This window comes from Heterodontus francisci, chromosome 26 (assembly GCF_036365525.1).
Source record: "Heterodontus francisci isolate sHetFra1 chromosome 26, sHetFra1.hap1, whole genome shotgun sequence".
Classification (NCBI taxonomy): Eukaryota; Metazoa; Chordata; class Chondrichthyes; order Heterodontiformes; family Heterodontidae; genus Heterodontus; species Heterodontus francisci.
The window spans coordinates 69,259,074-69,286,021 of record NC_090396.1 but is presented as its reverse complement, the minus strand read 5'-3'; the positions used below and the strand labels follow the sequence as shown (position 1 = coordinate 69,286,021).

The 26,948-nt window shown below is 44.5% G+C and overlaps 1 protein-coding gene across 6 annotated transcripts in view; it reads right to left on the bottom strand.

Moving 5' to 3' along the window:
• cep112 (centrosomal protein 112) overlaps positions 1–26,948 on the bottom strand; it is a 669,222-nt gene that overhangs the window by 338,788 nt on the left and 303,486 nt on the right. For all 6 annotated transcript variants that reach the window (XM_068058509.1, XM_068058505.1, XM_068058504.1 and 3 more), the window contains one exon: positions 10,146–10,300. In XM_068058509.1, the coding sequence (XP_067914610.1) occupies positions 10,146–10,300 (155 nt within the window). The remainder of the gene's footprint in view (positions 1–10,145; positions 10,301–26,948) is intronic.

Genomic DNA, 26,948 nt, shown 5'->3' with positions numbered 1-26,948 from the left:
TTATAGGAAATTTCTGCCCATCCAGTACTGGATGTCAGGCAAACTGTGTTAAAGAGTGAAATACGGGAATGTGCACACACCCGTCACCTTTTTTACGCGATGGACACTGGGATGTCCAAGTGACTCGTCACAGAGAGGCAGGACAATTAATTAACATATTTACATCAGGCCCCCAATGTACAACTCGGAACTGGATTTAAAATTTACCGCTCCTGGCATGAGTTTCCATTTCGTTGGGAAACCAAGCACTGAAAGGGATTTAGGAACTGCTGGCTGCACCAGATTAATGTCTTTTCCAGCATCCCTTGTGGGCCTGGAAAAGCAGAAGTGCTCCTTCCTGCCCTTCAAGGAAGTCTTCGGCCTCCCCAGCCCTAATCACCAGCCTCTCCCACCCCTAGCCTGCTTTGCTGACTTCTCCCCAATCAAACCTGCCTTTTGAATTAGAATTAGAATATTACAGCGCAGTACAGGCCCTTCGGCCCTCGATGTTGCGCCGATCATCTGACCTACACTATTCCATTTACATCCATATGTCTATCCAATGACCACTTAAATGCCCTTAAAGTTGGCGAGTCTACTACTGTTGCAGGCAGGGCGTTCCACGCCCCTACTACTCTCTGCGTAAAGAAACTACCTCTGACATCTGTCCTATACCTTTCACCCCTCAACTTAAAGCTATGTCCCCTCGTGTTTGCCATCCTCATCCGAGGAAAAAGACTCTCACTATCCACCCTATCTAACCCTCTGATTATCTTGTATGTCTCTATTAAGTCACCTCTCCTCCTCCTTCTCTCTAACGAAAACAACCCCAAGTCCCTCAGCCTTTCCTCGTAAGACCTTCCTTCCATACCAGGCAACATCCTAGTAAATCTCCTCTGCACCCTTTCCAAAGCTTCGACATCCTTCCTATAATGCGGTGACCAGAACTGCACGCAATACTCCAGGTGCGGCCTCACCAGAGTTTTGTACAGCTGCATCATGACCCCGTGGCTCTGAAACTCGATCCCCCTACTAATAAAGGCTAACACACCATATGCCTTCTTAACAGCCCTATTAACCTGGGTAGCAACTTTCAGGGATTTATGTACCTGGATACCAAGATCTCTCTGCTCATCTACACTACCAAGAATCTTCCCATTAGCCCAGTACTCTGCATTGCTGTTACTCCTTCCAAAGTGAATCACCTCACACTTCTCCGCATTAAACTCCATTTGCCATCTCTCAGCCCAGCTCTGCAGCCTATCTATGTCCCTCTGTACCCTACAACACCCTTCGACACTATCCACAACTCCACCGACCTTCGTGTCATCCGCAAATTTACTAACCCACCCTTCTACACCCTCATCCAGGTCGTTTATAAAAATGACAAACAGCAGTGGCCCCAAAACAGAACCTTGCGGTACACCACTAGTAACTAAACTCCAGGATGAACATTTGCCATCAACCACCACTCTCTGTCTTCTTTCAGCTAGCCAATTTCTGATCCAAAGCTCTAAATCACCTTCAACCCCATACTTCCGTATTTTCTGCAATAGCCTACCGTGGGGAACCTTATCAAACGCCTTACTGAAATCCATATACACCACATCCACGGCTTTACCCTCATCCACCTGTTTGGTCACCTTCTCGAAAAACTCAATAAGGTTTGTGAGGCACGACCTACCTTTCACAAAACCGTGCTGACTATCGCAAATGAACTTATTCTTTTCAAGATGATTATAAATCCTGTCTCTTATAACCTTTTCCAACATTTTACCCACAACCGAAGTAAGGCTCACAGGTCTATAATTACCAGGGCTGTCTCTACTCCCCTTCTTGAACAAGGGGACAACATTTGCTATCCTCCAGTCCTCCGGCACTACTCCTGTCGACAATGACGACTTAAAGATCAACAACAACGGCTCTGCAATCTCCTCCCTGGCTTCCCAGAGAATCCTAGGATAAATCCCATCTGGCCCAGGGGACTTATCTATTTTCACTCTTTCCAAAATTGCTAACACCTCCTCCTTGTGAATCTCAATCCCATCTAGCCTAGTAGGCTGTATCTCAGTAATCTCCTCGGCAACATTTTCTTTTTCTACTGTAAATACTGACGAAAAATATTCATTTAACGCTTCCCCTATCTCCTCTGATTCCGCACACAACTTCCCACTACTATCCTTGATTGGCCCTGTTCTAACTCTTATCATTCGTTTATTCCTGATATACCTATAGAAAGCCTTAGGGTTTTCTTTGATCCTATCCGCCAATGACTTCTCGTGTCCTCTCCTTGCTCTTCTTAGCCCTCCCTTTAGATCCTTCCTGGCTAGCTTGTAACTCTCAAGCGCCCTAACTGAGCCTTCACGTCTCATCCTAACATAAGCCGCCCTCTTCCTCTTGACAAGCGCTTCAACTTCTTGAGTAAACCACGGCTCCCTCGCTCGACAACTTCCTCCCTGCCTGACAGGTACATACTTATCAAGGACACGCATTAGCTGCTCCTTGAATAAGCTCCACATTTCGTTTGTGCCCATCCCCTGCAGTTTCCTTCCCCATCCTACACATCCTAAATCTTGCCTAATCGCGTCATAATTTCCTTTCCCCCAGCTATAATTCTTGCCCTGCGGTATATACCTGTCCCTGCCCATCGCTAAGGTAAACCTAACCGAATTGTGATCACTATCGCCAAAGTGCTCACCTACATCTAAATCGAACACCTGGCCGGGTTCATTACCCAGTACCAAATCCAATGTGGCATCGCCCCTGGTTGGCCTGTCCACATACTGTGTCAGAAAACCCTCCTGCACACACTGGACAAAAACAGACCCATCTAAAGTACTCGAACTATAGTATTTCCAGTCAATATTTGGAAAGTTAAAGTCCCCCATAACCACTACCCTGTTACTCTCGCTCCTGTCGAGAATCATCTTCGCTATCCTTTCCTCGACATCTCTGGAACTATTCGGAGGTCTATAGAAAACTCCCAACAGGGTGACCTCTCCTCTCCTGTTTCTAACCTCGGCCCATACTACCTCAGTAGACGAGTCCTCAAACGTCCTTTCTGCCGCTGTAATACTTTCCTTGATTAACAATGCCACACCCCCCCCTCTTTTACCCTCTTCTCTGTTCTTTCTGAAACATCTAAATCCCGGAACCTGCAACATCCATTCCTGCCCCTGCTCTACCCATGTCTCTGAAATGGCCACAACATCAGGATCCCAGGTACCAACCCATGCTGCAAGCTCACCCACCTTATTCCGGATGCTCCTGGCGTTGAAGTAGACACACTTTAAACCAAGTTCTTGCTTGCCAGTGCCCTCTTGCGTCCCTGTAACCTTATCCCCTACCTCACTACTCTCAACAGCCTGTACACTGGAACTACAATTTAGGTTCCCATTCCCCTGCTGATTTAGTTTAAACCCCCCCGAAGAGCACTAACAAATCTCCCCCCCAGGATATTGGTACCCCTCTGGTTCAGGTGAAGACCATCCTGTTTGTAGAGGTCCCACCTACCCCAGAAAGAGCCCCAATTATCCAGGAAACTAAAACCCTCCCTCCTACACCATCCCTGCAGCCACGTGTTCAACTCCTCTCTCTCCCTATTCCTCTCTTCGCTAGCACGTGGCACAGGCAACAACCCAGAGATAACAACTCTGGTTGTTCTCGCTCTAAGCTTCCACCCTAGCTCCCTGAATTTCTGCCTTAAATCCCCATCTCTCTTCCTACCTATGTCGTTGGTGCCTATGTGGACCACGACTTGGGGGTGCTCCCCCTCCCCCTTAAGGATCCCAAAAACACGATCGGAGACATCACGTACCCTGGCACCTGGGAGGCAACACACCAACCGTGAGTCTCTCTCGTTCCCACAGAACCTCCTATCTGTTCCCCTAACTATGGAGTCCCCAATGACTAATGCTCTGCTCCTCTTCCCTTTTCCCTTCTGAGCAACAGGGACAGACTCTGTGCCAGAGACCTGCACCCCATTGCTTACCCCTGGTAAGTCGTCCCCCCCAACAGTATCCAAAACGGTATACCTGTTGTTGAGGGAAACGGCCACAGGGGATCCCTGCACTGCCTGCTGGTTCCCTTTCCTTCCCCTGACGGTAACCCATCTACCTACTTCTTTTACCTGAGGTGTGACTGCCTCCCTATAACTCCTGTCAATAATCCCCTCCGCCTCCCGAATGATCCGAAGTTCATCCAGCTCCAGCTCCAGTTCCCTAACGCGGTCTGCGAGGAGCTGGAGTTGGGTGCACTTCCCGCAGATGCAGTCAGCAGGGACACTCTTGGCGACCCCTACCTCCCACATTCTGCAGGAGGAACATACAACTGCCTTTACCTCCATTCCCAGTATGATGTTCCACAAACTGCCCTACACATTATTCATAAGAGCAAAACCCTTTTGTCCCCCTTCCTGATTACTCCCAAGCACCCAATATACTTGCTGTAGTGATCCAAAGAACTTTCCTAAGGGCTATTGGTTTCAGTTTACTTGATAATTTTCAGCCTCACCGGAATCCTATTCTTGTGGGGAACAATCGCAATTGAGCACCATCTATTCCCCAGTTTCCAAGGCAGCCCCAAGTAGGTGATGCCCTAACTATAGTCTTCCAAACTTCTCTTCATTCAGGAACTGTTCCTTTAGACTGGAAAATTGCGCCTGTTACTCCGCTATTTACGAAAGATGACAGAGGGAAACCAGGGAATTATAGACCAGTTAGTCTAAAATCTGTTGTCAGGAAATTACTAGAATTTATAATTAAGGATAGGTTGACTGAATACCTTGAAAGTTTTCAGCTGATCAGAGACAGCCAGCATGGATTTGTAAAGGGCAGGTCATGCCTGATAAGTTTGATTGAATTTTCTTGAAGAGGTGATTAAAGTAGTGGACTGAATGTCTATGGATGTTATTTATATGGACTTCCAGAAGACATCTGATCAAGTCCCTCATAAGAGACTTTTAGCCAAAGTTGAAGATCATGGAACTGAAGACAAATTATTGACCTGGTTAGGAAATTGGCTGATCAGAAGGAGACAGACAGGAGGGATGTGACTAGTGGTGTTCCACAAGGCTGCGTGTTGGGGCTTCAACTATTCAATGGATGCATTAACAACTTGGATGATAGGATAGAAAGCTGCATATCTAAATTGGCCGATGACACAAAAATAGTATTATAAGCACTGCAGATGGAAGTGTGAAATTACAGAGCAAAACAGTGGCAATGGATTTCAACATAGGCAAATGTGTGGTCATCCACTTTGGACCTAAAAAGGATAGAACTTGGTACCTTCTAAATGGTGAAAATCTTGAAAGAGTGGAGATCCAGGTGCACAGATCACTAACATGTCATCAACAGGTACAGAAAATAATCAAAAAGGCTAATTGAATGCTGGCCTTTATGTCCAGAGGTATAGAATACAAGGAGGTAGAAGTCATGCCTCAGCTATACAAAGCCCTTGGCCACAACTGGAGTACTGTGAGCAATTCTGGGCACCACTCCTTCGGAAGGATATATTGGCCTTGGAGGGAGTGAAATGTAGATTTACTAGAATGACGCCTGAACTCCAAAGGTTAAGCTATGAGGAGAAATTAAACAACTAGGGTTGTATTCCCTGGAATTTAGAAGGTTTAGGAGTTATTTGATCAAAGTTTGCAAGATATTAAGGGGAACAGATGGGAAGAAACTATTTTTGTTAGTAGGGGAGTCTGGAACGAAGGGGCACAGTATAAAAATTAGAGCCAGACCTTTCAGGAATGAAGTTAGGAAACACTTCTTCACACAAATTGTGGTAGAACTTTGGAACTCTCTTCCTCAAATAGCAACTAATGCTAGATCTACTGTTAATTTTAAATCTGAGATTGATAGATTTTTAATGAAAGGTATTAAGGGATAAGGGACAAAGGCGGGTATATGAAGTTAGGTTGCAGATCAGCCATGTTCTCACTGAATGACGAAACAGGCTCAAAGGGCCTATTCCTGTTCCTACGTTCCTAAGTCAAGTCAGCACTTCAAGAAAATTACCTTTGTCACCACCCCCCTCTCCCAATACAAAGTAACTTTTAGGAATCTGGCACTAATGCTGTCCCCTTGTGCCATCCTACCATGTGCTATTTTGTCTCTGTGAAATGCTTCATTAAGGTCTTCTACTTGAGCAGCATACTCCAACAGCTGAGATCAGCCAACTAAGCACAAACAACAAATTGAACCTGGCACTGCAAAAATTTTACTTTAAAATCAGAGTTGGGCAACATGGATATACATTTGGAATGAAAACAGGGGAGTGTGAACAATGTTGTAACAGGTTTTTGGCTAGCCATAGAGTGCTGGCAGAGCCTCCTCTTTAGTTCCCTTTTCAAACATACACTCTGCAGCTGAAGCACTTGTCATGCTCACGAGGAGTGTAGCGATGAAAATACAGAAACAAACTGAAAAGTTATAAAACTTAGAACAAATTTAAAAGATTGGGACATGGGCTGTCAACAAAATGGAGGGCAAGTCATGTTTCATATCACCCCCTGCACTGTAATCCATATCCATCATCCATTAAGACTGAAAATCAATCAACGCCATCTGCATGGAAATAAGACAGATAATCACACATGGATGTGAAATATACTCAAACAAACTAAGACAAAAGCCTTCCCCAGACATTTTGTCTCCAACTAACCTTCACTACAATGGGGTATGAACAGCCCTCATATCCTCAAAATGGGGCCATCAAAAGGTCTTTGTGCAGCCCAGTAAGAACTGAAACCTAAAACCAAATGGACATTTGTTAGTTCTCCTTAAAAGGTAGTTGTTTTGAGGAACCAAGGAGGGGAGGGATCTGGCCAGTTCAGAACCTCAGACATCAAAATCAGTCTGGTCTCTCCTCAGCCACACAGAAAAACATCTAAAGCCATCTTGAATTCCAGCAAGGCTGAGAGAGAGAGAGAGATCAGTTCCAGCCAACACACTTGCACCCTGCTGAGACAAGTTGCAAGGTAGCTACAGCAGAGACAAGAGAGTGCCTTTGTAAAACTACTCTTCTACCTGTGAGAATTGAACTAAGCCATCAGCACCGTCTTCAACCTGAAGAGGACTGTCAGAAGGTTGCAACAGCCCAGCAATTACCAGACAACCAGCAACCAGGCCTGCCACTGCAGAAATTCACCTTTCCATGAAATGACAGACTTGTATGACATCCCAGGCTGTTAAAGGAAGCCAGGGAGGAAATAGCAGATGCGCTGAGGATCATCTTCAAATCCTCACTAGATACTGGCGAGGTACCAGATGATTGGAGGTCTGCAAACGTGTACCATTGTTTAAGAAGGGTGCAAGGGATAAGCCAGGTAATTATATGCCGATCAGTCTGACCTCGGTGGTAGGTAAATTGTTAGAATCTATTCTGAGGGATAGGATAAACTGTCACTTAGAAAGGCACAGATTAATCAGGGATAGTCAGCATGGGTTTGTTAATGGAAGGTCATGTCTTACTAATTTGATTGACTTTTTTGAGGAAGGAACAAGGAGGATTGATGAGGGTAGTGGATGTGGTTTACATGGATTTTAGTAAGGCATTTGACAAGGTCCCGCATGGCAGACTAGTCAGTAAAATGAAAGCCCAAGGAATAGAGGGAAGGTGGCAGGTTGGATACAGAATTGGCTCAGTGACAGGAAACAAAGGGTAGTAGTCGACGGATGTTTTTATGAACGGAAAGCGGTTTCCAGTGGTGTTCCACAAGGATCAGTGTTGGGTACCTTGCTCTTTGTGGTGTATAATAATGATTTGGACTTAAATGTGGGAGGCATGATTGGGAAATTTGCTGATGACACAAAAATTGGCCGTGTAGTTAATAGTGAGGAGGACAGCCGTAGATTCCAGAATGATATCAATGGTTTGGTTGAGTGGGCGGGAAAGTGGCAAATGGAATTCAATCCAGAGAAGTGTGAAGTAATGCATTTGGGGAGGGCAAATAAAGCGAGGGAATATACAATAAATGGGAAGAGATTGAGAGGCGCAGAAGAAGCGAGAGACCTTGAAGTACATGTCCACAGGTCCTTGAATGTGGCAGGACAGGTAGATAGATTGGTGAAGAAGGCATTTAGATTGCTTTCTTTTACAGGCCGAAGTTTAGAGTACAAAAGCAGGGATGTGCTGCTGGAGTTGTATACAGCGCTGGTTAGGCTGCAGCTGGAATATTGTGTGCAGTTCTGGTCACCACATTACTGAAAGGACATAATTGCTCTGGACAGAGTGTAGAGGAGATTTACAAGAATGTTTGAGGGTTGCAGCTATGAGGAAAGATTGGATAGGTTGGGCTTGTTTTTCCTGGAATTGAGAAGGCTGAGGGGTGACTTGATTGAGGTTTACAAAATTATGAGACACCTAAATAGAGTAGACAGAAAAGACCTGTTGCCCCTGGCAGGGAGGTCGGTTACTAGGAGACACAGATTTAAGGTGACTGGTAGAAGGATTAGAGGGGACATGAGGAGAAACTTTTTCACCCAGAGGGTGTTGGGGTTCTGGAATTCACTGCTAGGATCAGTAGTGGAGGCAAAGACCCTCAATTCTTTTAAAGGTACCTGGACATGCACCTAAGGTGCTGTAACCTGCAAGGCTATGGACCAGGTGCTGGAAGGTGGGATTAGTTTGGGTCCATAGCTTATTCAGTCGGCACGGACATGACGGGCTGAATGGCCTTCTTCTGTGCTGTATTTTGTTCTATGTTTTACACCTTAAACTCTTACCGTTTACCTTCTGTCTTCTCTCGAGTGTGCATGTGAGAGTGAATGCATGCGTGAGTGGTGTTGCAAACATTTCGGGGAATGAAATATTGTTTAATAAATAGTTAATCTTCTGTTTCAAACCTACAAGAAAACCAGTTATTGTCTGTTTATTTGGCAAGTAAAACAGAGGGGTTGAAACACTGGTAACACAAAAACACTGTGTCTGTGGTCAGTTGAGAGGTGAACAGTGGAAACCAGCCATGCCATCACCCACCTGTCCATACCATACTGCTCAGCCTTATTATAGGGAGACCACCAAACCCACCCAACTCAAATACTTCTCATAGCCTTCACGAGCCTTGCAGAAAGATTTCTAGCAGTCTAGTTACTGGGTGGTTACAATGCAATGGGCATAGAAAAGGCCTCTCTTCCTCATCTGCAACGCTTATAGTGGGAGTGAGCACTCAGGAGACGCTCACCATTGCATTATCGGATCTTTCAGTTATTAATCACTTTAATGCAGCTGCCTGTGCCTTTATTTCTTTTTAAAAAAAGACAGATCAAGCATGCAAAAGGCATACATCACAAGGAATCACTAAATACTGTTTATATTAAAAGGTCAACACAGAAATCCAGCTGCAAAACTTCATATGCTCTTTCTCCTGTCTGTGGAGCCTATTCTAGATGTTTCGCGTATCTTTTGTATGCAGAAGATAAATCACAAAATTAACCATGGCTTGCAGAAGCACTCGTTAGAATAGGAGGATTCTCCATTGTTATTTGGCCCATCCTAGCTCATCAATTCAAAAAGTCAAGCCTTTCCAGCTGTATATAAAATGCCTCCACTGCTCTACCTGGAAGTCCACTCAACATGTTCTCTTTGAAGAATGTCCTGATACCAACCATAAAGCTTTGACTAGCATTATCCAATGTCCTCCCTGTTTTACTAACATAGTTTAAACAGATGGAGCATTCTGAATTTACTGTATTGTTCTTCTATACTGTTTTCTATCTTATGTACTTTGGTGAGGCCCCTCTCAGTTACATTTATGACTAAGCTCAATTCTGTGACTTAGTGTTCTCTTTATAGTTATTTCCAAGTGTACCACTTGCCATGCAATGTACAAAAAGCAAACATTTTGAGTACAGTCTGCTACAATTATGGGCTACTTGTTATTGTGTATCATGAGTATCCTTTCCTTTGTTATTGTACTTTTCCTTAAATTTTACATTTTGTGTAGTCATCAAGGTAAAAGATATCAGTTGCAGGGAACAGAATCTTTTTTTATACTTTCGTCACCCAGCGCCAGCATAATGCATTCCCAAGTCAGGTGCAACATGAGAAAATAGAAAGTAGGAATCCCTCTATTCTACCCTTAAGTTCTTCCATAAGTGCAGAACAGAACACTCCTGTTGTAGCAAGTCATTTCATACTATTTTCTGGGCACTACGTACCTTAACTTTACCTCCTGCAGCTCCAAGCATATCATCTGGCAACGCTGCTCCAGTTCCCCCTTTTCTTGTGTCAGTTTCTGTCGCACCAAAGTGCTATTCTCGGCCTCTATGGTTAACTGATGTACACGAGCCTCCAGTTCTTTCACCATTTGGTTCTGTAGGTGCAAACAACCAGTTAAATGCACTCACCCTGCCAATGTTTGCGAATACAAGCTACAGGCCTACGGATACACCTATTCAGTAAACAAATCACTTCTGGATGCAGTTGGGTAACATGCAGCTTCTATGTTGCTATCTATGTCAGATTTTGCTTCCTGTTGATCGAAAATGGCAACTTAAATTCAAAAGCCCTTCATTTGAAATAAATTCACCAACTATACCTTGAACCTTATGATCCCCATTTAATATTCACAATATGGTTTTCTGTACACTTCATGACACACCCTCAATGGATACTTAGAGTTCAAAATGTCACAATATTCTTTTGGATTCTGCTTCTTTTAGATTCTTGCATTTGCCAAGTCCAAAACTGGGGCTGGTGCACGAGTCGGATGACGATTTGAGTTCAGATGTTTGCTTTGACAGTTCATTGAAAATCTGAACCTGATTAACTAATTCATTGATATTGCCAGAAAAGTATGTGCCAAAAAATTATTTATTTGAAGTTATTGTTCTGTGCCCAGTTTACATTTGAAGGACTTCTGAGCAGCCAGGTCATTAACGAGGTGTCTGATCCACAACTGGGTGAGCGTTAACCCAAGTTTCTTTCTGCATCTTTGTTGGACAAATTAAAGATTAGAATATAGGTTGAAGAAATCTGGTGATCTCACTGGTGGATATTAATGAGCAGTGCAAGTGAAATGAGTATACATTCCAGGAACAAGCTCAACCTGTTCTGCTAATGGTTAAAATAAAAGATCTAGCAGGTTTAATGCTGGGATGGGGATCCCTGACCTTCAGTCAGTTCTCTCTCTCTCTACCATTCCAGCATGAAACACACTGATCCTTAATTATAACCACAAACAGCATCAAAGTGTTGTACGTGAATGGAATGCCTTTCTGCACATTAATTATGAAATCTTTCAGAACTGGGACTGGATTTTTGTACCATTCCCTAAAATGTCTCAAGTTTAAAATAATTATTTTTGAAATACTAGGGCATTATATTTTGTAGAAAGTCATTTTAGATACAAAAAATGGTGATATCAAACATCTGTTGTTCATAAACTGAAAATACGCTTCAAGTGTTTAATGGCCGGGCCATATAAATAATTACTTTTGCTGGAGCCCTCAAATAGATGCAGCTGTTGTCTGATCAAGCAGAAAGGAAGATTATTCAGTCCCAGGTGCAGTACTTTATTCTCCACAAAATGAGTGAAGTCAGCAAATTAACAAAGAAGAAATAACAAAGAACACCAGTTCCTCCAAGAAATTAACAGATGAAACCACAGGCCTTCCCTTGCTTGGGATCCGAAACATATACTTTCAGTTTCTTTCAGTCACAGGAAGGAAGCAAACAGAAGGAGGAAGAAGTATGAGAAAGAGAAAATACAGAAAAAGAAACGTATCTCCCACACAATGGAAGCAGCAAATACATTAGTATTTCATGAAGTGAGATATAAAAGTAGCCTTTGGCCTGTTGGAATCCACACTCCAATTTATTCATACATTTCCAGAGATAATCGAAGCACTGCTATATCCTCATGTCAAATCAGATTGAGGTGATCAGTGACCACAACTTGCAATTTACTCAATCCCTTCAGCTAATACTAGAGTAATCTGAATGGCATTTTTATAGATTGGAAACGTTTAGGTCGATTTAACCTGACCTGCTTGGCGAAAACTGGGAGGGTTGGCAATTAAAATGACTTACCCAATACAGTCCTGCTCCAAGCCTACTGTCTGGAATGTGAATCCATGCAGATCAGGATCAGATGATGTTCTTGCATCCGGCTGCAATTTTTTAATCAATGGCCTGAGTGGGGAAGCCATTGTGGCAACATGCCTCCCTAATCTTCATGTTTATACATCTCTTCACTGTGTCACTACTATCAGGAGGTCGATGTACAACTCCTACCAGATTCTTGCATCCTCTGCTGCTCTGTATTCAGCATTTCCACTACCTACTTCCAAACCTTCTTCCTATTGCCGTGGTTGTGTTCTTAATTTTGTTGCTCCCCTGTCCTTTCCTAATTTCCCAGTCTTCTCTAAAGATCCTATAGTTTGAAATAGTTAGCTCACAATCATGCCCAGCTTGTAGCCTCTAATGGCTACTACGGCCTAAACTTAAAGTTGAATTTGTGCTGCTTGTATGTGTTTTATTTCTTATGCCACATGCTTTAGTGTACAGAACATTTATTAGGTAACTGTCCCTATCTTGCCCACATATCTTGTTGGTCTTCCTCTCATACTGTTTGATTTATTGTATGAATATCCCGTTTCTACCACCACCTCTTAGTTTCAATCTTACCTCACTGCCCTATTTACCCTTTCCACCCTCGCACTCTGCTGATATGCCAGTCTTCCTCACCAGCTTCTCTACTCCCAACAATGTATTGGGTGACTATGCTCTGAAACTTCTGCTCCAGAACACATCTGTCTTTCTGAATTTTTTTTAATTTCTTTATGGGGATGTGGGCATCACTGGCCAGGCAAATATTTATTGCCCATCCCTAATTGCCCATGAGAAGGTGGTGGTGAACTGCCTTCTTGAACTGCTGCAGTCCATGTGAGGTAGGGACACCCACAGTGCTGTTGGGAAGGGAGTTCCAGGAATTTGACCCAGCGACAGTGAAACAATGGTGATATGGTTCCAAGTCAGGATGGTGTGTGGCTTGGAGGGGCACTTGCAGGTGGTGGTGTTCCAATGCATTTGCTGCCCTCATCCTTCTAAGTGGTAGAGGTTGCGGGTTTGGAAGGTGCTGTCTAAGGAGCCTTGGTGCGTTGCTACGGTGCATCTTGTAGATGGTACACATTGCTGCCACTGTGCGTCGGTGGTGGAGGGAGTGAAAGTTTGTAGATGGGGTGCCAATCAATTGGGCTGCTTTGGCTAGATGGTCTCAAGCTTCTTGAGTGTTGTTGGAGCTGCACCCATCCAGGCAAGTGGACAGTATTCCATCACACTTTGTAGATGGTCGACAGGCTTTGGGGAGTGAGCAGGTGAGCTACTTGCTGCAAGATTCTGACCTGCTCTTGTAGCCACTGTATTTATATGGCTACTCCAGTTCAGTTTCTGGTCAATGGTAACCCCAGGATGTTGACAGTGGGAGATTCAGCAATTGTAATGCCATTGAATGTCAAGGGGAGATGGTTAGATTCTCTCTTGTTGGAGATGGTCATTGCCTGGCACTTGTGTGGTGCGAATGTTACTTGACACTTATCAGCCCAAGCCTGGATATTGTCCAGGTCGCTGCATTTCTACACGGACTGCTTCAGTATCTGAGGAGTCGCGAATGGTGCTGAACATTATGCAATCATCAGCGAACATCCTCACTTCTGACATTATGATTGAAGGAAGGTCATTGATGAAGCAGCTGAAGATGGTTGGGCCTAGGACACTACCCTGAGGAACTCCTGCAGTGATATCCTGGAGCTCAGATGATTGACCTCCAACAACCACAACCATCTTCCTTTGTGCGAGGTACGACTCCAACCAGCGGAGAGTTTTCCCCGATTCCCATTGACTCTAGTTTTGCTAGGGCTCCTTGATGCCATACTCGGTCAAATGCTGCCTTGATATAAAAGGCTCTCACTCTCACCTCAGCTTTTTTGTCCATGTTTGAACAAAGGCTGTGATGAGGTCAGGAGCTGAGCGACCCTGGTGGAACCCAAACTGAGCGTCACTGAGCAGATTATTGCTAAGCAATTGCCACTTGATAGCATTGTCGACAACACCTTTCCATCACTTTACTGATGATCGAGTGTAGACTGATGGGGCAGTAATTGGCCGGGATAGATTTGTCCTGCTTTTTGTGTACAGGATATACCTGGGCAATGTTCCACATTGCCGGGTAGATGCCAGTGTTGTAGCTCTACTGGAACAGCTTGGCTAATGGCGCGGCTAGTTCTAGAGCACAGGTCTTCAAAACTATTACCGGAATGTTGTCAGGGCTCATCGCCTTTAGTCATTTCTTGATATCACATGGAGTGAATTGAATTGGCTGAAGACTGGCATCTGTGATGCTGGAGACTTCAGGAGGAGGCCGAGATGGATCATCCACTTGGCACTTCTGGCTGAAGGTTATTGCAATGCTCCAGCCTTACCTTCTGCACTGATCTGCTGGGCTCCCCCATCATTGAGGCTGGGGATATTTGTGGAGCCACCTCCTCCAGTTAGTTGTTTAATTGTCCACCACCATTCACGATTGGATGTGGCAGGACTGCAGAGCTTAGATCTGATCCGTTGGTTGTGGGATCGCAGGATCGCTTAGCTCTGTCTATTGCATGCTGCTTATGCAGTTTGACACACATGTAGTCCTGGCTTGTAGCTTCACCTGGATGACACTTCATTTTGAGGTATACCTGGTGCTGCTCCTGGCATGTCCTCCTGCACTATTCATTGAACCAGGGTTGATCCCCAGCTTGATGGTAATGGTAGAGTGGGGGATATGCCAGGCAATGAGGTTACAAATTGCAGTTGATTATAAATACTACTGATGACCCACAGTGCCTCATGGATGCCCAGTTTTGCATTACTAGACCTATTCGAAATCTATCCCATTTAGCACGGTGGTAGTGCCACCCAACACAATGGAGGGTATCATCAATGTGAAGATGGGACTTTGTCTCCACAAGGACTATGCGGTGGTCACTCCTACCAATACTGTCACGGACAGATGCATCTCCAACAGGCAGATTGGTGAGGACGAGGTAAAGTATGTTTTTCTCTCTTGTTGGTTCCCTCACCACCTGCCACAGACGCAGTCTAGCAGCTATGTCCTTTAGGACACAGCCAGCTCAGTCAGTAGTGGTGCTACTGAGCCACTCTTGGCGATGGACATAGACGTCCCCCACCCAGAGCACATTCTGTGGTATTCAACATGGAAGAGTACTGTTTCATCAGCTGATGGGGGTGGTAGGTGGTAATCAGCAGGAGGTTTCCTTGCCCATGTTTGACCTATGAAGTGTGTTCATCAGACTGCAAAGCTGTGCAACTTTCTGATCAAGGAGCGCAAAATCATTCACTTCATACATATGGATTCATCCGTGAATCCAGGCAGATCCACATTATGCATGCTGCACACATCACTCTAGATTTTGATGCTGCCACACCTATTTATGTTGTTACAATCAGGTGAGGAGGGGTCAAAGGGCTCCCCTCTTGTCCTCCTCCTTGTTTGACCACATTTATTTTTAAAGTGAATGTGCCATGTGCTTGCGCTTACCAATTCATTGAGCATTTGAGTAGTGACGTGCTATGATCATAAAAGAACCCGACAGGTTTCCGTGGGCTTAACAGAGAAAGCGGTTAGCTTTATTGTACTTAAACTGCTCTAAGTAAAATAATAAAGCAAGCACCAATGTACACACACGCGCGTGCACGCACACAAATAGGTTACAGAGTGGGGAAAGATAGATTGGTCAGATTAGAGTCCAGAACAATAAAAAGGGTTATACAGTCTGTGCAGGTTGGTGACTCGGTTGTCCTCCGACTTAACTCGGTGGTCATGAGGCTTCCGGCCAGCAGATTTGGTGGTCCTCCTGGAAAGCGATGTGGACGAGTTCCTTAACAGGGTCTCTGTATGCCGCAGTGATAGATATAGGTGGTTACGGCCAGGAGGCAGGGTTCGAAACTTGCCAGGCGGACTGGGGAGAGAGAGAGAGAGAGAGAGAGAGAGAGAGAGAGGGGGAGAGAGAGGGGGGGAGAGAGAGAGAGAGAACGTCCCCACTGGGGTCTCTTCTGATCAGTGTCCAGTTGCTTGTCTGCTGCAGGGAGAAAAGACCCAGCTGAAAACACACAGATGGTGGGTCAGTCACATGATGGTTCAGTGTGTATTTCCTCTTGCAACTTAATAAGTTCATGTCCAGGAATGCCCTTCTCTCAGTCAGGGTCCAATTTTTCAAGTCTCCACCAGTTTAATGTCCTAAGTGATTTCCTCTAAATGTCTTGTTCATGGCGACTGGCCAAGTGATGCACTCCAAACTTCCCAAGTCATTGTTTGGGAAGGGACTGGCCAGACAATTTGACTCTCTCGCGATGCATTGGAAAAAAGGGGATTTTGGAAGTAAAGTTAGCTGGCCATTTTAGCTGCTCGCAGTCACCTTTTGTCTGTTCCTTGTTAAAAATTTATTTCATGCATCCAGACGATTTTTTTTTTGTTGATTCATGGGATGTAGGCATCGCTGGCTAGGACAGCATTTATTGCCCATCCCTAATTGCCCATGAGAAGGTGGCGGTGAGCCGCCTTCTCGAACTGGTGCAGTCCATGTGGGGTAGGTACACCCACAATGCTATTAGGAAGGGAGTTCCAGGATTTTGACTCAGCGACAGTGAAGGAACGGAGATACTGTTCCAAGTCAGGATGGTGTGCAACTTGGAAGGGAATTTGCAGGTGGTGGTGTTCCCATGCAACTGCTACACTTGCCTTTCTAGGTGGTAGACGTCGCAGATTTGGAAGGTGCTGTCGAAGGAGCCTTGGTGCATTGCTACAGTGTATCTTCTAGATGGTACACACTGCTGCCACTGGTCGGTGGTGGAGGGAGTGAATGTTCGTGGATGGGGTGCCAATCAAGTGGGTTGCTTTGTCCTGGATGGTGGCATAGAAACAAAGAAAATAGGTGCAGGAATAGCCCATTCGGCCCTTCGAGCCTGCTCCGCCATTCATTATGATCATGGCTGATCATCCAACTCAGTAACCTGTTCCCGCTTTTGCCCCATACCCATTGATCCCTTTAGACCCAAGAGCTATATCTAACTCCTTTTTGAAATCATTCATTGTTTTGGCCTCAACTGCTTTCTGTGGTAGCGAATTCCTCAGGCTCACCACTCTCTGGGTGAAGAAATTTTTCATCTCAGTCCTGAAAGGTTTACCCCGTATCCTTAGACTATGACCCCTGGTTCTGGACTCCCCCACCATCGGGAACATCCTTCCTGCATCTACCCTGTCAAGTCCTGTAAGAATTTTATAGGTTTCAATGAGATCCCCTCTCACTCTTCTGAACTCCAGCGAATATAATCCTAACCGACTCAATCTCTCCTCATACGTCAGTCCTGCCATCCCAGGAATCAGTCTGGTAAACCTTCGCTGCACTCCCTCGATAGCAAGAACATCCTTCCTCAGATAAGGAGACCAAAACTGCACACAATCTTCCAGGTGTGGCCTTACCAAGGCCCTGTATAATTGCAGCAAGACATCCCTGCTGCTGTACTCGAATCCTCTCGCTATGAAGGCCATCATACCATTTGCCTGTTTTACCACCTGTTGGACTTGCATGCTTACCTTCAGCGGCTGGTGTACAAGAACACCCAGGTCTCGCTGCATATTCCCCTCTCTCAGTTTATAGCCATTCAGATAATAATCTGCCTTCCTGTTTTTGCTACCAAAGTGGATAACCTCACATTTATCTACATTATACTGCAGCTGCCATCCATTAGCCCACTCACTCAATTTGTCCAAATCACCCTGAAGCCTCTCTGCATCCTCCTCACAACTCACCCTCCCACCCAGTTTTGCATCATCTGCAAATTTGGAGATATTACAATTAGTTCCCTCATCTAAATCATTAACGTATATTGTGAATAGCTGGGGTCCTAGCACCGATCCCTGCGGTACTCCACTTGTCACTGTCTGCCATTCGGAAAAAGACCCATTTATCCCTACTCTTTGTTTCCTGTCCGCCAACCAATTTTCTATCCACCTCAATACACTACCCCCAATCCCATGCGCTTTAATTTTACATGCTAATCTCTTATGTGGGACTTAGTCGAAAGCCTTCTGAAAGTCTAAATAAACCACATCCACTGGCTCCCCCTCATCAACTCTACTAGTTACATCCTCAAAGAATTCTAGTAGATTTCTCAAGCATCATTTCCCTTTTGTAAATCCATGCGGACTCTGTCCGATTCTACCACTGTTCTCCAAGTGCTCTGCTATGAAATATTTGATAATGGACTCTAGAATTTTCCCCACTACCAATGTCAGGCTCTTTTTTTTTATTCATTCAGGAATGTGGGCGTCGCTGGCTAGGCCAGAATTTATTACCCATCCCTAATTGCCCTTGAGAAGGTGGCAGTGAGCTGCCTTCTTGAACCGCTGCAGTCCATTTGGGGTAGGCATACCCACAGTGCTGTTAGGAAGGGTGTTCCAGGATTTTGACCCAGCGAGTGAAGGAACGGCGATATAGTTCCAAGTCAGGATGGTGTGTGACTTGGAGGGGAACCTGCAGGTGGTGGTGTTCCAATGCATTTGTTGCCCTTGTCCTTCTAGTTGGTAGAGATCGCGGGTTTGGAAGGTGCTGTCTAAGGAGCCTTGGTGCATTGCTGCAGTGCATCTTGTAGATGATACACACTGCTGCCACTGTGCGTCGGTGGTGGAGGGAGTGAATGTTTGTAGATGGGCTGCCAATCAAGCGGGCTGCTTTGTCCTGGATGGTGTTGAGCTTCTTGAGTGTTGTTGGAGCTGCACCCATCCAGGCAAGTGGAGAGTATTCCATCACACTCCTGACTTGTGCCTTGTAGATGGTGGACAGGCTTTGGGGAGTCAGGAGGTGAGTTACTCGCCTCAGGATTCCTAGCCTCTGACCTGCTCTTGTAGCCACGGTATTTATATGGCTACTCCAGTTCAGTTTCTGGTCAATGGTAGCCCCTAGGATGTTGATAGTGGGGGATTCAGCGATGGTAATGCCATTGAATGTCAAGGGGAGATGGTTAGATTCTCTCTTCTTTGAGATGGTCATTGCCTGGCACTTGTGTGGTGCAAATGTTACTTGCCACTTATCAGCCCAAGCCTGGATATTGTCCAGGTCTTGCTGCAATTCTACACGGACTGCTTCAAATGGTGCTGAACATTGTGCAATCATCAGCGAACATCCCCACTTCTGACCTTATGATTGAAGGTAGGTCATTGATGAAGCAGCTGAAGATGGTTGGGTCTGGGACACTACCCTGAGGAACTCCTGCAGTGATGTTCTGGAGTTCAGATGATTGACCAACAACCACAACCATCTTCCTTTGCACTAGGTATGACTCCAGCCAGCAGAGAGTTTTCCCCCTGATTCCCATCGACTCCAGTTTTGCCAGGGCTCCTTGATGCCATGCTCGGTCAAATGCTGCCTTGATGTCAAGGGCAGTCACTCTCACCTCACCTCTTGAGTTCAGCTCTTTTGTCCATGTTTGAACCAAGGTTGTAATGAGGTCAGGAGCTGAGTGGCCCTGGCGGAACCCAAACTGAGCGTCACTGTGCAGGTTATTGCTAAGCAAATGCCGCTTGATGGCACTGTTGGTGACACCTTCCATCACTTTACTGATGATTGAGAGTAGGCTGATGGGGTGCTAATTGGCCGGGTTGGACTTGTCCTGCTTTTTGTGTACAGAACATACCTGGGCAATTTTCCACATTGCAGGGTAAATGCCAGTGTTGTAGCTGTACTGGAACAGCTTGGCTAGGGGCGCGGCAAATTCTGGAGCACAGGTCTTCAGTACTATTGCCGGAATATTGTCAGGGCCCATAGCTTTTGCAGTATCCAGTGCCTTCAGTTGTTTCTTGATATCACGCGGAGTGAATCGAATTGGCTGAAGTCTGGCATCTGTGATGCTGGGGACTTCAGGAGGAGGCCGAGATGGATCATCAACTCGGCACTTCTGGCTGAAGATTGTTGCAAATGCTTCAGCCTTATCTTTCGCACTGATGTGCTGGGCTCCCCCATCATTGAGAATGGGGATGTTTGTGGAGCCACCTCCTCCAGTTAGTTGTTTAATTGTCCACCACCATTCACGGCTGGATGTGGCAGGACTGCAGAGCTTAGATCTGATCCGTTGGGGGTTATGGGATTGCTTAGCTCTGTCTATCGCATGCTGCTTACGCAGTTTGGCACGCAGATAGTCCTGTGTTGTTGCTTCACCAGGTTGACACCTCATTTTGAGGTATGCCTGGTGCTGCTCCTAGGATGCCCTCCTGCACTCTTCATTGAACCAGAGTTGGTCTCCGACTGGTCTATAATTCCCTGCTTTCTCTCTACCTCCCTTTTTAAATAGCGGGGTTACATTAGCTACCCTCCAATCTGTCGGAACTGTTCCAGAGTCTATAGAATCTTGGAAGATGACCACCAATGCATCCACTATTTCTAGGGCCACTTCCTTAAGTACTCTGGGATGCAAACCATCAGGCCCTGGGATGTATCGGCCTTCAATCCCATCAATTTCCCTAACAGCATTTCTCTATTCATACTGATTTCTTTCAAGTTCCTCTCTCTCACTTAGCCCCGAGTTCCCCAACATTTTTAGTTTAGTTTAGTTTAGTTTAGAGATACAGCACTGAAACAGGCCCTTTGGCCCACCGAGTCTGTGCCGACCATCAACCACCCATTTATACTAATCCTACACTAATTCCATATTCCTACCATATCCCCACCTTCCCTATATTTCCCTACCACCTACCTATACTAGGGGCAATTTATAATGGCCAATTTACCTATCCACCTGCAAGTCTTTGGAATGTGGGAGGAAACCGGAGCACCGGGAGGAAACCGGAGCACCCGGAGGAAACCCACGCAGACACAGGGAGAACTTGCAAACTCCGCACAGGCAGTACCCAGAATCGAACCCGGGTCCCTGGAGCTGTGAGGCTGCGGTGCTAACCACTGCGCCGCTCAAATTTCTGGTATGATATTTGTGCCCTCCTTTGTGAAGGCAGAACCAAAGTATGCATTTAGTTGGTCAGCCATTTCTTTATTCCCCATAATAAATTCCCCTGTTTCTGACTGTAAGGGACCCCTACATTTGTCTTCACCATTCTTTTTCTCTTCACATACTTATAGAAACTTTTACAGTCAGTTTTTATGTTCCCCGCAAGCTTGTTCTCGTACTCTATTTTCCCCTTTTTAATCAATCCCTTGGTCCTCCTTTGCTGAATTCTAAACTGCTCCCAATCCTCAGGTCAGTTGTTTTTCCTGGCAAATTTATATGCCTCTTCCTTGGATCTAATGCTATCTCTAATTTCCCTTGTAAGCCATGGTTTGGCTACCTTTCCCATTTTACTCTTGCACCAGACAGGGATAAACAATTGTTGCTTTTCATCCATGTGCTCTTTGAATGTTTGCCATTGCCTATCCACCTTCATCCCTTTAAGTAATGTTTCCCAATCCGTCCTGGCCAACTTGCGCCTCATACCTTTGTAGTTTCCTTTACTAGCTTCTACGAGCTTCTTGAGTGTTGTTGGAACTGCACCCATCTAGGCAAGTGAAGCGTATTGCATCACACTCCTGACTTGTGCCTTGTAGATGGTGGACAGGCATTGGGGAGTCAGGATGTGAGTTACTCACCACAGGATTCCTAACCTCTGACCTGCTCTTGTAGCCACTGTATTTATATGGCTACTGCAGTTCAGTTTCTGGTCAATGGTAACCCCCAGCATGTTGATAGTGTGGGATTCAGCAATTGTAATGCCATTGAATGTCATGGCGAGATAGTTAGATTCTCTCTTGTTTGAGATGATCATTGCCTGGCACTTGTGTGGCACGAATGTTACTTGCCACTTATCAGCCCAAGCCTGGATATTGTCCAGGTCTTGCTGCATTTCTACACGGACTGCTGCAGTATCTGAGGAGTCGTGAATAGTGCTGAACATTATGCAATCAGCAGCAAACAGTAGTCTTTGGAATGGTTTCAGTTTAGGAAGGGGCAGTGACAGTGAGTCTCCCTGCTCATTTATAACTAAACCAAGTTATGGAAAGACACAGCTAAACAAACACATTTATAATCTTAATTTTGTCTGTAAGCCCACAGGTGAAAATGAACATTTTGCTGCTCAACTCCAGTGATCCTGCGGAAATGTTTTATCTAATGCAGCATTTTCTGTTCGACTATTATTCACTGAAACACAAGACTGTTCCATTATTCTATAAAGAAGTAATCTCTGGACTATTTTGTTTCAAACTCAATTGTGATCTCATAGTTCTTCAAGCCTATTGCCCTGTTTTTGGTTAACAGCAGTCAAACATCCTGTGCGTAAGAGGTTGGCCAGCAGATAACAGACGCAGGATACCCCAAGTGAAGCTACCAGGATAAATGCAGGTAAAAAAAAATCAAGCAACAGAAGTAGCCGGTGATGACAGCTTCACTGGAAATGATACCAACAGATCAAGATAGCTTACTGGTTACACACTAGATTGACAATGGCCTGCAAAATCCATTATACCCAACAGCAACACTGATTACATGTACTAATGAGAGCTATGGTGAAATATATGCAGTCCATACATAGTCAATATTAAAAAAGCCAGGAAAGATTAATAGTTTGTCTTTAGTTTGAATGTACTTGATGGATTTTTAAAGGGCCAAACACTTATTTTGAAAAGGAAAGAGAAAGGATTCTGAAATTATGTAGGGTTTTATTTCCTAAACCAGGCAGCTAAGGATTTCATGTTTTTTGTTTCTTTCTTTCCAACAGAAACAATACAAGAAGGTTGTTGAGTAAATTTCTCTGTATTCCCAAAGGGGTAGTGAGTCCAAAGGACCCGGAAATTTCTTTGTTGATTAGTCTGAAACTGACAGCTGTACTTACAGCTTTAAAAACTGTATTTCTCGATGATAAGGAAGAGCCTGGTGACAAAAGCCATTAGCAGGTGCTGCTCTTCACAAAAACAAAAGTACTAATTACCCAAAGCAAACATGTTGAGTGTGCTCCATTTGAGTCCTCAGAACTCAACCCACAACCCAACAATAGTTTTAATAAAACTTATTGATACTGTGCAAAATATTTATACATTTTAAGCAGGTTTTGGACATCAGTCATTTGGTCTATTTCATACTAAGAAACGTTGGAGTGCATTTAATAACTTACTTAATGAGATACAAATTAAATGAACTATAAGTCTTATTAAAAACACTGATCCAAATAGAACGATGTTTAATAATTAGGTTTGTTTCTCTCAATCATCTTCCTCCTCCCTGAAGTAACCAACTTTTCTTGGGTATATTTCAATGTTACTAATTACTTCCCAGGGCGGCACAGTGGCGCAGTGGTTAGCGCCGCAGCTCCAGCGACCTGGGTTCGCTTCTGGGTACTGCCTGTGTGGAGTATGCAAGTTCCCCCTGTGAACTCGTGGGTTTCCGCTGCGGGCTCTGGTTTCCTCCCACAGCCAAAGACTTGCAGGTTGATAGGTAAATTGGCCATTGTAAATTGGCCCTACTGTAGGTAGGTGGTAGGAGAATGGTGGGGACATGGCAGGGAATATGGGATTAATGTAGGATTAGTATAAATGGGTGGTTGTTGGTCGGCACAGACTCGGTGGGCCAAAGGGCCTGTTTCACTGCTGTATCTATGACTCTATGACTTTGCCCAAATGGCCAGCCTTCACCTGTGAGCCTAAAAGCAAACGTAAGCAGGCTATCTGCTTTTGGTAGCAACACAGCCAAGTCTATAGGAACAGGAATAGGCCATTCATCCCTTGAGCCTGTTCTGCCATTCAACTGGATCATGGTGATAGCTACCTGCCTGGTTGCATAAAAAAAAACTACCAATCGCAGTTTTGAAATGTTTAATTGACCCCCAAGCCTCAACAGCTGTCTGATGGAACAGAGTTCCAGATTTCCACTATCCTTTATGTGAAGAAGTGCTTCCTGACATCTTCCTTGAAATACTGGCTACAACTTTAAGATTATGATGTCTAGTTCTAGACTCTACCTACTTTATCAAATCCTTTAATAATCTTAAAACACCTCAATTATATCAGCCTTTAATCCTCTATACTCAAGGGAATACAAGTCAAATTTAATTCTCTAAGCCCCACTATCATTCTGGGGAATTCACACAGTACCCCCTGCAAAAATCAATATATCCTTCCTGAGGTGCAATGCCCAAACCAAACAGAATATTCCAGAGACCAATCCTGTTCCTACCAGACATTCACAACAGGGATCACTGATTGGCATTCAGGAGCAGAAATCCAAGCCTAATAATGGAGTCAATCTTTTCAGGTCAAATTCTTATGTTTTTGGAAATATGGAACACTAATGATTGTATAAATATATTCTATTATTTTACTAAAAGACGACCATCCTGTAGAATACAAAAGGCAGCACTAATAAACAGACAATGCGCCTGTAAAATAAGCTGCATTGTCACACCTTCATGCTTTCTATTACCAACAAACATGACTTTTCCACTAATGTAACTAATACACTGGGCTTTATGGTGAGTGATCCTAAATAACTCATCACTACAGTAGGGGTATTTTCACCAAATGAATTCTTCACCCCTACTACACTTAAAAGAAAATCTTTCTGCACTTTTTGATGGGGCCATACAACAACAATGAAGTTTGAACAATTAGCTCAAGTTTGAACATTATTTTTGAATTTAAACGTAAAATAGCCTTAGTCTCCATCATAAGAGCTCCTCTCCTGTAAGAACCCAATACTAATTAAAAACACAGAATAAAAACTGAATGGCAGGTGGGATGTGGTGATGCATTTTTTGTTTAACCTTTTCGGTCTTTGCTTTCTGGCCCAGAAAATAGAAGCTTGAAGCCACTGAAATAGGGTACAGTCATGTAAGATTTGTCTGACCAATTATATCTATTACATAATGGAAAACATTCATCTGACGATTGCTGACATGGTCAAAGGTTAACAGCAGCCAAGATAACAAGTCAATACAAAGATCATTAAGAGATTGGTAAGGCCATCTTCTGCCCTCTTTCCTGCTGCTCACTTGCATTTAATAATGGGCACTTAGAAATGTCAATGCCAGTTGCAGAAGAGCAGCATTATACAAGACTCTCAAGTCCAATTGCCCTTGTTTACACTCCCATATAGCACTGAACTCCATCAGGCACCAAGCAGAAAAGGCAGTTGCCAAAAACACTCAAGAGGATGGGACACCCCACGGCCACTGGAGAAGCTAAAGTCAGTAAGTTTATACTGTTAACTGCAGATGGCAAGAACCATGTATTTGCCTTCAGCTACAAGTTTTAAATATGAAGGTGTCTAATGATAGGTTTTCACATGTTACACTTTATATGAAGTATTTACATTCTTCTCCAGCATTACAAAATAGGGTGGATAATTTTTATCGCCACTTGCAAATAAATCCCACTGTATAAAATATTTCCAAATAAAAAGCTCTCGCAGTGCAAAGCAATATCCGCAATGATCATGTTGCTTGACTCATCTAATGAAAGATAGGTCTTTAATTTTAAAACTAACTATTTTTACTGTAATTACTCTAATAATCAAATAAGCCAAACCCCACTAATAACTTGTATTTGAATATTCCAGTGTGTTCAGGCAATGGGAAAAAAATGTTTTTTGGTTGCAAAATCTTCATTTCTGACCAGTAGCAGCAGCTGGCAAGTTTGCGGTGTAAACTGATACCTCTGAATCTTTGTGTATTGTAGAACCAGTTTCATCCTTGGTGCAATGAAGAGCTCAGGACAGGAAACAACTGAACTGCATTTACTTCCTAAACAACTATCTATAATAGTGTTCTTTTAATTTTCTGCAAAACTAGAATCATAGAATGGTTAAAGCACAGAAGGAGACCATTCGGCCTGTCCTGTCCGTGCCAGCTCTCTGCAAGAGCAACTCACCTTGTCCTACTCCCCTGCCTTTTTCCTGTAGCCCTGCAATGTTTTCTGTTCAGATAATTATCCAATTTTCTTTTGAAGGCCTCGATTGAATCTGCCTCCACCACACTCACAGGCAGAGCATTCCAGATCCTAACCATTCACTGCGTAAAACCATTTTTCCTCATGTCGCTGTTGCGTCTTTTGCAAATCACCTTAAATTGATGTCCTCTGGTTCTGGATCCTTCGGCCAATGGAAACAGTTTCTCCCTATCTACTCTGTCCAGACCCCTCATGATTTTGAACACCTCCAACAAATCCCCTCTTAATATTCTCTTCTCCAAGGGGAACAGACCCAGCTTCTGCAACCTAACCACGTAAGTGAATTTCCTCAACCTGGAACCATTCTCATGAATCTTTTCTGCACTCTCTCTAATGCCTTAACATCCTTCCAAATGTGTGGTGCACAGAACTGGACACAATACTCCAATTGAGGCCAAACCAGTGTTTTATGCAGGCTTATAACTTCCGTGTTTTTGTTCTCCATGCCCCTATTTATAAAGCCCAGGATCCCATATACTTTATTAACCATTTTCTCAACTTGCCCTGCAACCTTCAATGGTTTGTGCACATATACCCTCCGGTTCCTCTGCTCCTGCATCCTCTGTAGAATTGTACCCTTTAATTTATAGGCTGCGTTTGCTGACAACGCAACTACTAGGCGGCGCAGTACTAACACATGCGCAAATGCAGCCTCTTCCACTGAAAGGTCACTGTCTGCGACGTCTCAGGCAGCTGCCAGTAATAAAGATGGTTGCTGCTCAATTTATCACCAAAACCAAATTCAATCCGAAAATCCCCTCAATGGCTGCCATCGCCGCCTGCATCCCAACTCCAACAGTTCCCGCTCCCTCCTGCCATCGTGCTTCTCTTCGCTGCTCCCTCCTACGCCCGTCCTCTCACCGTTCACTCCCCGCTGCCTTCCCTTAGCCACTTGCTCCCAGCCTCGCCACTCCCCCCACCCCCGGCCGCTCGCTCCCCGCTTCCCACACCTCTTGCCACTCGCTCCCCCCCCCACTG